This window comes from Rhinolophus hipposideros, assembly GCF_964194185.1.
Source record: "Rhinolophus hipposideros genome assembly, chromosome: 6".
Lineage (NCBI taxonomy): Eukaryota > Metazoa > Chordata > Mammalia > Chiroptera > Rhinolophidae > Rhinolophus > Rhinolophus hipposideros.
Genome location: NC_138052.1, coordinates 76933611 through 76948981, shown reverse-complemented (window position 1 = coordinate 76948981; position 15371 = coordinate 76933611). Strand labels below are relative to the sequence as shown.

Genomic DNA, 15371 nt, shown 5'->3' with positions numbered 1-15371 from the left:
TTATTTATGTGTCAAGGATTGTTCTAGTCTCAAAATATAAAACAGTAAACAGATAATATCCTTATTTTCCTGAAACTTATATTCTGGTGTAGAAGACAAAATTAATAACACGACTTTGGAGTGATACCACGTAATGGAGAGAGCATGGCCCCTTCTGACAGGATGGCTCAAAAAGGCCTTTCATAGATCCTTTTGCTGTTCTGCTGCCTTCGCTATCTTTATAAAGTGTCTGCCTGCCCTTGATCAAAATTTCCCCATTTTCTCATTTGCAGGTCTTTATCTTCTGCTTCCTTTACAATCTCCTGATCAGGCAATTTCCCAAATGATGTTCTATATGCATTGATTAATGGTGCTTGAGTGGGAATTATATTTTAGATGATAATTATAACAAATATGTCAGGCACCATATCTTAAGGAAACTGCTTTTCTCCTCCTCTTGGAAGACCCTCATTCACAAGACTAGCATACAGACAACCACCGAGGAATAAAGAACAGAAACCACTATAGGGCTCTAAGATTTTTTTGATCACCAGTCTTAGCATCACATTATTACATAATTGAGAACACATACATATATAGAAAAAATATTTGAAATTCATGTTATTTGAAATTTAAATGTAAATTTAGGTAAATTTAATGTAAATTTGAATGTTACGCAATACATGCATTTACCTTAACAGCTGAGTTATTTTCATAAAATACGTCAGTAAAAATAAGGGACTCTGGGGAGAGGCAATCTCTAAGAATAAGTAGATGTGGGTTCTGATGCAGCTTCATTACGGCTGCCCTGTAAAATGAAGGTTTGAACTGATAATCAAACCTTCAAAATGTTTTTGTAATTAAACCCTTTATTCAAATAAAAACTTATGCAGCATCTCACTGCATAAAACAGAGATGCTCTGAAACCAAAGACAGGGAATATGTTCTCCTTGTCTAAGTCCATACAGTTTTATTTTGTTTTGGACACTTCAGAGGTTTCACAGAGCCCTACTTCAGCCTTCCCTTCCTCTTGTGCTACTACTGGAGTATTATTGTAAAGTCATAGCTTGATCATAAAGTGTAGAGTTAGTCCTAACAATTAGTGACCCATCATGACATCAGGATTCTGAGATTTGCTACAGACGTATGATGTCTTACTAACTAGAAACCTTGATGTCCCTGAGAATCAAGTTTATACTGACTGCTCAGACATGAAACTCCAGGCTGTGCCGGGCTCCAGCTCCCTCACGACTCATTGCAGGATGCTGGAAATCACCACCTGCTGATTTGTTCTTTAAGGAACCTAGAAGTCCTTCTCTGTAATTTTGGCAGAATTGTTCTCAACTCTCACAGGACTCTACGACAATACTGAATAAACACATCTCTCTGTCAGAAAAATGGTCAAACCTTTGAAAGTCTTTTATTGTTACAAAGAAGAGTCTATTTATGAAACTCTGAAACAGCTACCCCCTCCTGAGATGGAATTACTACCAGAAACAAAAGAAATCTTAAAAAAATACATCTAATTCAGAGTCCACAAAAATGCTCTAGAAGAATAGAGTAAGGTACTATTTAAAAGGACCAGTCTGCAACAGAAGAGCTACAATGGAAAAGAAAATATGTTTACTGAATTAAATATTGCCAGTGGGCAGAAACAGCAGAAAACCCAATTGGTAGAGAGGAAGTGGAATCTTGAAACAGGTAAACTCACAGAGATAAATCTACATAATCGTTATAAATGTGAATCTGAAGTTGACGATAATTTGTTTTCTTTTAAAGAGGTAATAATCTATATAATTTTAAATGATTAAGAGTAAAACCCCAAATTATGCCTTAAAAATCTGGAAAAAGTGATAAGCAGAGAGAACCAAGTTCCTTACCTTTCATAAAGTAGGGTCAAAATATAGATCTTTCATTGATGCTAATGGTTAAATACAATTTTAACTTTAAGGCAAACTTTAGTAGACTTAATAATGCCATTAAAAATCATAGGGGAAGGGAGAGATAGTTTTTTTAGATTTTAAAATTATGCTTCAAGCAAACAATAAAGATTTTTAATTGTGCAAAGGTGTTATATTGACTCTCATAAGTAACTGTGAAGAACAGATTTTATAAGTTAAATATTGTGAGTATAATACATATGGTCAGAACATGCAAATGAAAAACCAAAATAAGCTTAATGGTCAGACTACATGCTTCTTGTATGTGGGGACTCTACAGGTATCTCTATATTTCGATTGTATTTAATGACAAATGGTTGATCAAAACATGTTTACTGGATTGAGATCATTTTATACTGAGATAATAAAAGTGGAACTATAGTACCTTCCCCTGATTATTTTCAGAACATGAAAATATTCTATGTGAAAGCGTGGCAACAAGGATATGACTACATGGTATTACCAGAATAGGGTTTTTATATGGTAATATGTACATTCTGCCATCTCATCTGACAGCTGAAAATTAAAAATGGCTGCTGATATAGAGGTAAATTACACTCAGTAAGAATAAAGAAACAAGACTGACACCTTTTAAATATAGAACAAAATATATGTTTTTAAATGTGTAGTTGAAAGAACAAAATGGAACCAAGAATAAAGTGCCTTATTTATGAGAAAATTGAGAAACTGAGGCAGGGATAGCGAAAACTAAGAATGCAATTGGTAAAGAAAAAAACATATTAGAAATTGCTTTTAAAAAAAAAGAAATTGCTTTTACTGTCTATACATCCTGTTTCATAAAAAAGATGTGTAAAAACAGTCATTTTAAATATTTATTTGCCTTCAATTTATTAAAGTTCCGATATGTAATTCTTTCTAATATTTCCTTCCCTTCCCATTTATTGTTAAAAATCAGCAAAATCGATACAAGTAATGTAACTCCACACATCACTACAATGTGAGTAATAAAGTTCGAAATATTTTTATTTTATTGCTGTTTTATTGATTTTATTTTATTTTGAAGGGGAGAAACCCTTCATATTTAATCTTGAGCCACTTAATTTTTTCCTATGCTTAGCACCTCATGATTTGGATATAAAAATAGCAATTGACACCCGCAATTGTTAATCTCAAGACTCTAATTTTAACTATATATGTGCTTTAATTTCTCTTAAATTTTAACAAACAACAGGCTTTCTCCACATCATGTTGAATTAATGCCTAGTCCAGTAATCTCTCTGGTAATCGTAAGGCATTTTGGAATGTAAGCTGAATATCTTTTTTTTTTCTTACTTATCCCATAAGTAATTTGAATTATTTCCTTCCAAAAGACATAGTAAATCTATGTAATTAATTTGTAATTTGTATTGTTGTAAATCTATGTAATTAGTTTGTAATTTGTAATTCGTAATGCAGTCAAAATGGTCTTATAAATTCCTTTCTGGCATTCTCATCATAGAACCTAGAAACACCAATCAAAGATATGTCAATACAGCTTAGAAATTCAAAAATCAAAAATTTTAGGATGAAATTATTGCTAAATCAGACACTGACATAAGACATGAGCAGGGTACTTCTAAATGTATACGGCTAATGTGGCTAAAAACGTGTTCTCTTACATTTCTGTCAAAGAATCCCCTCAAGAATCTGGCCTAAGAAGACTAACCGTAAGTTAAAGGTGCAAAGTTTGTTACCACTGGGAGGGTTATAGACTTGATCTTAATAATTTTCTTCAATAAACAATGAAAAAGAAAAAAGGAGGAATAAAGTTGGGGAGGGATTATTTCAGGAAAATGGCCGAAAGAATGTTAATGATAGGTATGACAGAGAGCCCTAAAATCCATAGTCCAGTTTTTTAAAAAGGAGACATAAACGCCTTACCCCAGCCTATCAAGGTGAAGCCCCACAGGTAGTTGGTGTCAGAAAAGAAAGCCACAAAGATTAGACTATGCAGGTAGAGACCTTCCACCAAGATCCAATAGTAGTTTGTAGCCAAGAAGTAAATAAACATCACAACAGCAATCTTGCACCCAACCTGTTATAAATAAACAGGAATTGCATCACATTAGAACTCCTAATTGAACGGATGCCAACATTAGATCACCAAAAAGCAATTCTTCGGTTTCTTTTTTTTATAATCTAATGTCTCCTGTACATGGGAAGGCCAACACTGTTGAAAGAGACCAGAACAAAATTACTTTACCATAGCATTTTTAAGACTATAGGCTTGATTCTATTTTTAAAATAAGACTTTTTTTAACTTTAGAAGTTACAAAAAAGTCACTTTTCCTTAATTTTTCCTGTTTAAAAAATTATGCGTGATCGTTAGAGACAATTAAGAAAGTACAGAAAAGCATAGAAAAGCAAATATTATCCATCATTCTACCATAAATTTATTTTATTCTGGTCTTTTTTTATGCCCCAAAAGTTAATGACTTAAAACAATAAATATTTGATACAGCTTATGAATCTACGGATTGCCAAGATGATTCTGCTGGTCAACTAATCTTGGCTAGTCTCATTCATAAAGGTCTACCCTCAACGGGTACACTATCACATCCACTTCATTCTATTTGTAAAACAAGTCACAAAGTCAGTCCAGAATCAGAATCAGCAGGGAATACAAGGCAGAGGGCAGAGATACAGATAGGGTATTAATTTGCACCAACATGACAATTAATTTACTATACTGAATTTCCAGATACATTGCTTTAATTATCTAATTAACTGAAGAATTGGCTTATTCTATTTACTAAATAATACCAGGACCTTTAAAGCATAATCAAGTACTATGGAGTCTTCCATTGAACCAAGTTTCTGAGTGTACAATAAAGGAACTGCATGTCATGGGCTTTTAAATCCCAAGCTTCTGGTTTTAAAAGTGGGCTTCTTACTTTTGCAAGTGGTGACAGCTGCTGTGGGCCGTACATCAAAGGCCATTCCAATTATGCCCTTTTTGAAGCTTCCATTCCAGAATGTTTTTGAGAAAAGAGCCCAAGCACTTTTTTTTTTAACTTTTTAAAATTTATTTTAAGTGTGTTTTTCCAGGACCCATCAGCTCCGAATCGAGTAGTTGTCTCAATCTAGTTGTGGAGGGTGCAGCTCACAGTGGCCCATGTGGGGATCAAACAGGCAACCTTGTCGTTAAGAGCACCGCGCTCTAATCAACTGAGCCAACTGGCCACCCCGAGCCCAAGCACTTTTAATAATCTAAGATAATGAGTGATTAGACATGAGAGTTGCAGACAGAATTCAAATAGTAAACATCACTATACAAATTGGTCACCTATTCCAGTTAATTCTCACAGATAAGTTAAGCCAAAACAAGTTAACATATATTTTGTGGACTATGACTTACTTGTAATGTTATAAGAATCAGTCATGAGAGAAAATGGTGAAAACACTTACATATTGTGATCTGTCCATAGAAGGCGCTTTTTCTATGAAATTTTGTAGGTCGTCCTGCATTATCAGGGACTGCAGCTCCTTTACCCCGAGGTGAGCGTGGACCACTCGGTCCTTGACAAAGATGCTTGCAGCTCTCAGTATGAAAGATACAAATAAGTGCAGGTGGATATAGTTCCTAGTGCAATGTAATCGTCTATGGAGAGAAAAATATTCAGTATATAGTTTCGGATAAAATTAGAAATGGGGAAAGAAACTACATAAATGACCCCAAGCTCTTCCCACAACAGAGGAAAAAAATAGCAAACTGGAACAAAGACAGAAAGACATTATTATATATTTCCAATAGGAACAACTGGGATCAAAAACTAAAATGTAACTTTTGGAAATTAATTTCAAATATATCAATAAATTTGGACAAATAAATGGATAAAAAATAAACCACAATAAATGCAATAAGTACTATTGCTTTATATATGATAGATAACTTTTGAGATTATTTAAAATGAATTTCTGTCCAAATGCACCAAAATCATTTGGGAAAATTCAACTCTGCATCACTGTGCAAACAGATACACTGCAGTGCTGATCTGTTGGTTTGATTGTTTCATACTGCTTTGATGCTTCAAGATTTCTGACAAACCCCTGAATTCCTCATAAAACATAAATCGTCGAAGTCAAATAATATAATAACACTAAGCTGAATTCAAACACTTATATTGGGCAAAATATCTGGGACCACAAATTGTGAAATCTCTGTGTCATCAATGGATAAAAATGCAAATGGGAATCACTCACCGGAAGTAACCAATGATGAGAATAGCCACAGCCAGGGAACCAAAGGAGATGGAATATCCAATAGTATACATGACATAGAGGCGTTCAAAGAATTCTTGCTGCAGGGGAAGGGATTTCATTAGAAAAGCAGATTTGAACAAATCAGTCGATGTAGATAAAAATCGTGCTTTACTTGTTTAGAGATAGGCAATGTGTTGTCACATTCATATTTTATAGATTATTCATTTGGTATTCCTTTTATTTCCTAAATTCAAGTAAAGGTTAAAGATGTAATGACAATATTTGGTGTTTCTTATTGCCTAAGTGAGGACAAATTAAGTGTTGCAATATTTGCTTCATATATTTTTGTACTGTTCATTTTAACTAATTGGAATTGTATATCTAACATGTGATATATGGGATAAACTAAACACATATTACAGGACTATCTTAAAAGGACACTGGTAAAAAGAATATGTCATTTAGGGAATATTATTTCTAGTTTTCTTTAACTTTTTTATTGAGCTGTAATTTACATGAATTAAAATGTACAAATCTTAAATGAGTTTGATGGGTTTTGACAAACCAAGTCAAAAAAAAGTACCCACTACCCACGCTCAACTAACTACTCTTCCAATTTTTTTTAATTAAAATGTATGGGGATGACAATGGTTAGTAAAATTACATAGGTTTCAAGTGCACAATTCTGTAATACATCATCTATATATCAGATTTTCCAATTTCTGTCACCACAAATTAGCGCTATCTGTTCGTGTACTTTATATACTTTTTGACTGTTCTTGGAGTCCTCAGAATTATCTAATATATACTCTTTTAGTGAACATACATTTTTGATACTCAGTGATATTGCATGAATCAACAGTTCATGCCTTTTTAATTTTTTTATTTTAAAATAATTATAGATTCACAAGAAATGGAAAAAATAGTAAGAAAGGTGCACCCAGTATCTTCCAATGGTTAAGTCTAACATAATTATACTAAAATATCAAAACCAGGAATTTGACATTGGTATAATTTGTGTGTTTATAGTTCTGTGTCATTTTATCACGTACATAAATTTTTGTAACCATCACTGCAATCAAGATACAGAACTATTCCATCACCACAAAGATCTCCTTTATGCTGTCCCTTCACAGTCACATCTACCCTTCTCCTTTTCACTATCCCTGACATCTGGCAACCATTTATCTGTTTTCTACCTCTGTAATTTTGTCATTTCATAAATGTTAGACAAATGGAATCATACAGTATGTGACATTTTGAGTTTGGCTTTTTTCTTTCAGAGTAATGAACTCAAGATCCATTTAAGTTGTTGCATGTATCACATTTATTCTCCTTTATTGCTAAATAGTGCTGTATACTATGTATGTAACCTACTTATATCATCATATTTGAAATGAGTTTCAAACTTTGTATACAGCATATGTTTGGGTCATGTTTTTTAATAGACTCAATCTCTGTTAACTGGTATATTTAGACCACTTTTTAAAAATATAATAATATGTTAAAACTAAGTCCATCCATTTACTTATTATTTTCTGTTGTTCTATTTTTATTTTCTCTTTTATTTTTCCTGCCATCCTGTGGATTACTTAAACATTTTGTAGAATTTCATTTTGATGTATGTTCTTTTGGTGGTTGCTGTAGGTATTACACCATATAGCTTAATGTGGAACCTTTGAGCATTGAATTTCCACCTTCTTTTCTAAGCATTGAAAGCTATAAATCTTCCTCTATACTCTGCTTTAACTGTTTCCCTCATTTTTTTAATAAATTGAGCTCTTATATTTATTCAGTTCATACTTTGGCCAAGGGTCATATAATTTCAAACTATTTGTTAATTGTCTGCATATTTCATTTAATTGGTTTTCAATTAATTCTTTTGTGGTCAGAGAATATACTCTGTATGACTTTAATCTTGAGATTTATTGAGACTGGTTTTACACCACAACATACATTCTTTCTTGATGAACTGTTGTTGTGTGTTTTAAAAGAATGTGAATTTTGTAGTTTTGGGATATAGTATTCTATAAATGTCATTTTAATCAAATTGAAAGATATAATTACAGATGTTCTGTCTAATTGCTCTATCAATTACCGAGAGAATCGTATTTTTAAAAATTCCAACATGAATGGATTTAGCTATGTCTCTCTTTAGCTCTGACCATTTTTGTTTCATATAATTTGAAACTCCTAAATGCATGCATATTTCTGTCATAAAGTCCAACTTTCTTGTGCTTAGAGTATGCACAGGATATACCTTTTCCACCCTTTTAATTTCAAAGTATCTGTTATCTTTACATTTATCTGTATCTTTATATTTAGAGCATATTACTTGATGACAGCATATAATTGAGTCATACTTTTTATTATCTGTTCTGACAACTTCTGCCTTTTAAGTGAAGTGTTTAGTCCATTTACATTTAATACAATCATTGCTATGGTTGGGTTTAAATTTACCATATTTGTATTTGCATTCTATATGTACTACCTTTTCTTTGTTTTTCTGTACCTACTTTCTTACCTTTTATTGGTTGGGGGGTGTCAATCAAGTATTTTATAGTATTTCACATATTATTTTTTAGCAGTTACTACAGAGACTTCATTATGCATCCTGAACTTATCAGAGCCTACATTTAAATAATATTGAACTATTTCACAAACTATATAAGAACTTTACAATCGTATATTTAATTTTGCTTCTTCAGCCTTTGTCCCATTTAGCTTTTCTTCTACATAATTTATAAACTCTAATAAGAGGCTATTATGTTTGCTTTAAGCAGTCAATAGATTTTTAAATGAATCACTTTTTGGACATAGTTAAAAAGATAGATAAATTATATAGCAATAAATAAGGATAAGTATATAAGTTTTTGGATTTTTTTAGCCTATCATTTTTATCCACATATATACCTATTCTGGTCTTCCTCATTCCTTCTTGCCAATCTGTGTTTCCATCTGATATATTTCTCTTCTGCCTAGAAAACGTTTTTAAAGCATTTCTTACACTGAAGGCCTAATAAGGATGAATTCTCTCAGAATTTTTCTGTCTGAAAAATATCATTATTTTACCTTTCTCTTAATGCATATTAATCACTTTAAATATGTCATTCCACTGTATTCTGGTCTCATTGTTTCTGAATAAAAGACAGGTGTCTTTTTTTATTGTTGTTCCCTTGAATATAATGTGGCTTTTTTCTCTCACTCCTTTCAAGATTTTCTTTTTACCTTGATTTATATCAGTGTAACTATGATGGGTCCAAGTATGGCTTTCTCTTTATTTACCCTGCCAAAAGTCTGCTGAATTTCTGGGACATGTGCATTGATTTCGTCCATTTAAAAAATTTTTGGTCATTGTCCTCACAAATCTTTTCTCTCTCTCTGTCTCTCTCTCTCTCTCTCTCTCTCTCTCTCTCTCTCTCTCTCTCTCTCTCTCTCACACACACACACACACACATTTCTTTACCTCTAATTTCACATACACTAGACAATTATTCATTATCTCACAAATCAGATGGGTCAGGCTTTTGAATTTATTTTTTCTCCTAAAGCTTTAGTTGGATAATTTCTATTGACCTCTCTGCAAGTTCAATGATCGTGTATCATGCTGTGTCCAGTATGCTGTTGAGCATATCAAATGAATTCTTCATTTTTGAATTGAGTATTTCAATTCTAGGATTCCTATTTGGTTATTTTTTTTTAAGTTTTCGTTTCTCTGCTGATTTCCCCATCTGTTTTATGCCCCCTTTTCACTAAATCATCTAACATATTTATAATAGTTATTACGTACTCATTTGCAAATTCCAACATCTGGGTCATCTGTTTCTTTCTGCTCTTATTTTTACTCTAAATTTTGGGTCTCTGCCTTGTAATTTTTAAATTACATTCTGGGCATTGTAGATAAAAGAATAGTAAGGACTGAGCATATAGTATTAACAACCTGAAAAGGGCAGACATCTTTTTCTATCAGGCTTCCCACATGGGGTGGCTGGATTATTCTGTTGTTAAACTGGAGGTGGGATTTGTCATAGTTTTTCTTTTTTGTTTTTTATGACTCATTTACGCTGGTTTTAGGTTTTGAGAGCCAAATCAAGACTTTTTCTTCAGCAAACCCCAGGATCTGAGTACCAGCATCTTCTGGTGACCTTTTGATACTTTTCCAAGCCAGAGAAGAACTCTTTCAGGTTTTTGAATCATTTTTTAAGTTGCTGGGGGTTTCACTTTGCTCTCCAGCTCCGTCCTTGGCTTTCCACATCTCAGGAGATTTCCCTCCACCCTGATGCTCTGCCCCAGTGCTCACCTAGCCACTGCCTTGCTTTAGAAGGCCTCTGTGCCTAGGAACAATCTTTCTCAGCTCTATTTTGTCAGGCTGCTGACTTTCACACAATGAGATCTATGCATCTTGGGGATTTCCTGCCCCTCCCTGAACTATGAGCTGCAGTAGTCATGCACTTTAGTGAGAGGCTCCATGTGCCTCAACACATGTCTCTCCGCTCCTATGTTCTGTCCCATACCTTCAGCTAACTGCTGTCTTTCACTCTGTGAATCCCCTGGCTTTTGGCATGCTGCCTCCAGGCACCCGGTGAAGGCCCCATGGAAACAACTGGCTGGTGGGTGAGAGCTCATTAGGACTAGGACTCCTTGGAATTCTAACCCTTTCTACGAACCCTTGTCTGTTAAAAGTTGGTTTTAAAAGTCTGACTCTTTTCTTTTCTATCCCTTTCTATGGTCTGGTTGTACCTCTTCTGTTGCAGACCCAGGGATGAATGCAGCCATGGGTCTCTTCTCTCACAGGAAGGGCCTGTCCACCTCTCAAAATGAATTTGGTTCATTTTCATTTCTTGGCCTTCTTAGCTCACTGATGCATTTTCACAAATTACTGATTTTGCATCTAACCATTTATTATATTATCAAAACTTCCTACAACCTGAGTAGAAGACTTTGCCTTTTGTTCCATTTTTTTTAACGTTTACTACATATTATTTTCTGTTAATAAATAAAATGCTAAAACTTTTATAGAAAATATTTGGATAATGTGTCAAATACAAAATAGAAGAGAGAAAAAACTCTTGAATTCTCACCAACCAAAAAGCAACACTGTTAGTATTTCATGTATTTCTTTTCACTCTATTTTAATGCATCATTTCCTATTGTTTTGAGTATCTTTATCCCCAACTTATATACATTTATTACCTGATTTCTTTTTCAGTTAACTGTATAAGAAAAGAACTTCCCAAAGCCACAAACTCTTTGATAAAAATTATATATTTGAGCTTACTTAACTAGTTCATCATTGGAAATTTTAATTCTTCAGAATATCCACAATAATTATTCATTGTTCAATGAACATTTTTTCTGTTTAGTCCCCCCAAACACACACTCCAAATCTTTACGCTTAGAACTTAGAAGTAATATTATAACATCAAAGGATATGACCCTTTGAAGTTTTTTAATATACATTGCTAAATTGCTTTCCAGAAATGCATATAGCCTTTAAACATGATATACATTATATGATAATTTATACAGTATGCTACTGTTTTAAATACCATACACTAAGGAATTTGATAATATTGTGCTCTATCTTAAGAATTCTTTTCTTTCTTTTTATTAAAAGTGATTATCTCATTTAGTCAAGCCAATGACATAGAAATTATTCAAATAACAAAATAATAGATGTTTTAAAAAATTATAATCTTTTTTTCCTCCACAAAGATGTCACATTTATTCTAAATGCACACTTTTTTTGTTTTTTTAATTTTTCCTTTCTTGTACAAAAAACTCTCTTTATAATCATTAATAATGAATATCTCACAAATAAGTAATATATTTTTTCCTACAGTATATCAAAACTTAGGAGGCATCTAGTTTTCTTATCATAGGATCTTTACTTTGCTGAAGTTGTCTCAAACTTTGCTTAAGGGTTGTAAACAATAGAAATACTCTTTATATTTTTAATTAAGGAGATAAAATTATTTATGCCAACAAAATTCTTCAAATTTTCAGTGAACTTTTAAATCACTTTTATATGAAATAGTATATACTTGGGTATATTACTATCCTTAGCTATCTCGAATCTTGGTCTAAAATCACAAAAAATGGTTATAAAATTAGAGTTCAGTGTACATAAAACCAGGATTTAATTTAAAGGCCACTTAAAACCAGTGAAAGACTCTCATTTGTCATCATTTAATGCACAAATAAATTCTTCGCAGAGTACACTAAATATTGTGAATGCTTCTTTGTGTCAATGAAATTGAAATAATTTTGAAGCGTTTTATATAAAGTCATTGTTGGCTTTAGTTCTATTGTATATAGCAAGCTCCTCACATTGACCAATTTTATCTAAGTTTGTCAATGATGAAATAACAAACTGAAGGTCTTTCAGCAACTTTCTAAAAAACTCATTTAGGTGGTAGTGCTTTGTGTTAGAAAAGAGAACAGTTAAGAAAGGAAGTTCTGACTATTAATGCAAAATCAAAGAAATCTACTCACCAATCTCTCCCTCTCTCCCAACCCCTCAAAAATCATTAAGCATAAAGAAAAACGTCTATGTTGGGTGAGTTTATGTATAATGACTGTTCTCAGGGTCCTCATAAAAATAATTTATATATCAATTTAAACATACTCCCAGCATCATATGCGTATATCATCATGCATTTTACTCATGAGGTCTGAGCGATAGGAATTTAAGCATGACTTTTAAAGCACTACAAATAACTTAAAAGTATCTAGAAGTTTTCAAAGTTTACATATGATTGCTATCCCAGAAACTGCACTGATGAGGAATTTATAGATCAGGGCTCTGCTTTAGACCCTGCCATCTGTGAGCTGTGTCACTTTGACCAACACTTGTCTTTGGTTCTGAGTTGATTCACGTATGTAAAATTAAAGTTTCGTGCAGGAAGACCTGTAGGATGCCCCTCACTCCGCTTTCTCACAACTCTAATCTATTTTTTTTTTTAAGGAGGGTGCAGCTCACAGTGGCCCATGAGGGGATCGAACCAGCAACCTTGGTGTTATCAGCACCACACTCTAATCAACTGAGCTAACCGCCACCCTTCTAATCTTTAATATACTAATGAAATCACCTACTGGCAAATCTTAGGATATGGAAAGTACATCTCTGAAATATAAAACTCCTCCTGGAGTATAGAATAAACTGAGATGCAGCCATTTATAGGTAGTCAAAAGAAATCGTGAATCATGTTGCTGTTTTTATGCATAATTTTTATACATAACATAACATAATATAATGTAATATAAATATAACATAATGTAATATAATATACACAGAGATACATATTTATAAATATACATGTATATATCTCAGCCAGGTAACTTTAACCTAAAGAAAACACCAGAATGTTTCAGGTCTTAGACTTTTCCTTAACAAGGTATCTGAAAAGATTCCAAACTTGCTTTTGTCTTTTATGATCTTTGTGTCATAGAATAAAAGAGTTTTTATACACAATGGTTGACAATCAAAAATTGCCTAAACTCATTATTCTGTTTCCCCGTAGTGGTGCATAAATATAAAATTACTATTACCTTTCCTATGTTGATATCTGGCTGCAGAAAGCGAAGGCAGTCTGAATAATTAGCCCAGGTTTTATTTAAACTGTGCATAAAATCCCATGTTCCATTGGGGTTACAGTGTCGGAAAGCAACTCCTACAAAGACATGAAGAAAAACAGTGAGATTGTTCAGGTCCCTTAGACCTTTACAAAAAAAATTTTTTTTAATTAAATTTCTGTTCCAAATTAACCATTTCAGAAAAATTCAATACCTTTATGATTGAAGTCATAAATATATGGAGGGCAAGGGACAGCCGATATTTTCCCCACTGTTCCTCTGGGCCAGCAAATGAGGCCATCCCATTCTGGGAAACAATTTCCCTCTGATGAGGAAAAATATTAAAAAGCAAATAAATAAAAATGCAGTTGGAACCAGAGAGTAAATTCATTCAAAATACAAAATTTCAGGTCACTACCTATAGCAAAATGTAAAACAAATTGGTAGTTTGGGAAACTAGCATGAAGTAGATAGAATGCAAATGTCCCAAAATTCATCCACTTAGCCTCACTGATAGGAACATGTGATTTGCATAAATTAAAAATATTTTAGTGATTCCAGTATGCATGAGTTATAGCAATTAATATATATGAAACATTGGAATTCATTGTGAACAATTTCTGTAGTAAAATTCTTCCAACTATAATAGTTGTAGCTATTAATACATTTTTTTACCCTAGATTTCTTTTAAAAATTGCTGTTAAAAAATATGTCATCTGAAACAAATTAAGATTTGGGTTTGCCTTTTCCCCAATAATTTTAGTAATTTCTTTGAATCTAACACTCATTTCAAACAAAACTCTCATAAGCTCTACTCTCCTCAATATGCATCCAGAACTCTATCGCTGCTCACAACCTCCATTGCCACCACCTCATCTCCAGCCTAATTCACTGCTAGAGCCTCCAACTGGTCTTCCCGACTCCATTCTTTCTCTCCTTTCATTTATTTATTCTTTACACAGTGGCCCAACGTCATCTTCCAAAGGCCTCTCATCTCACTCTGAGCAAAGGCCAAGTCTTTACAATGCCTGAAGATCTGACAGGCCTGCCCTCTTCCCTGGCCTATCTCCCCAATCTCAACTCCTGCTAAGGTCCTCCTTGCTTTTCCTTGAATTCAATGCCATTCCCCCAGATAGATAGCCTCAAGGCTATTCCCTTACTTCAAACATCAACTTCTGAGTAAATTTTCCCCGTTTAAAACTACATTCCGAAACACTCCTTATCCCCTTTTCGGCTATATTTTTCATCTGAAGGCTCATCACCTTCCAATTCTGTGTTATTTTATTATTGTTTTCTTAAACTACAGGGTTTAAGGACCCTGACGGTTGGGGATTTTGTCTGTTTTATTTCATGCATCAGCCACTGGAACTTGTCAAGAGCTTAATATTTTGTCAGTGTCAACACTCTGTTCTTCCAGACTCTTCTTCATTAGTTGTTTATTGAACTTCCAAGAAGAGAGCATATCAGCGATGTCACACCCCCAACTTCCCCAAAAGAGATGACTTGTAATGACTGCTGTTTTCATTTTCTTTTGCTATCATAACAAATTACTACAAATTTAGTGGTTTCAAATAACCTAAATTTATTAACTCACTTTTTCTATAAATCCCAAGTCCGGATCTCTGCATGGCTTATAGACTCACAAGGCCAAAATCAAGGTATGGGCAGGGCTGC

At 33.4% G+C, this 15371-nt stretch overlaps 1 protein-coding gene across 2 annotated transcripts in view; it reads right to left on the bottom strand.

Moving 5' to 3' along the window:
* PTH2R (parathyroid hormone 2 receptor) overlaps nt 1-15371 on the bottom strand; it is a 55654-nt gene that overhangs the window by 21863 nt on the left and 18420 nt on the right. For both annotated transcript variants that reach the window (XM_081050568.1, XM_081050569.1), the window contains exons 3-7: nt 13912-14022; nt 13674-13795; nt 6123-6220; nt 5328-5520; nt 3801-3954 (exon numbers count right to left, since the gene is read on the bottom strand). In XM_081050568.1, coding sequence (XP_080906694.1) covers nt 3801-3954; nt 5328-5520; nt 6123-6220; nt 13674-13795; nt 13912-14022 — 678 coding nt within the window. The remainder of the gene's footprint in view (nt 1-3800; nt 3955-5327; nt 5521-6122; nt 6221-13673; nt 13796-13911; nt 14023-15371) is intronic.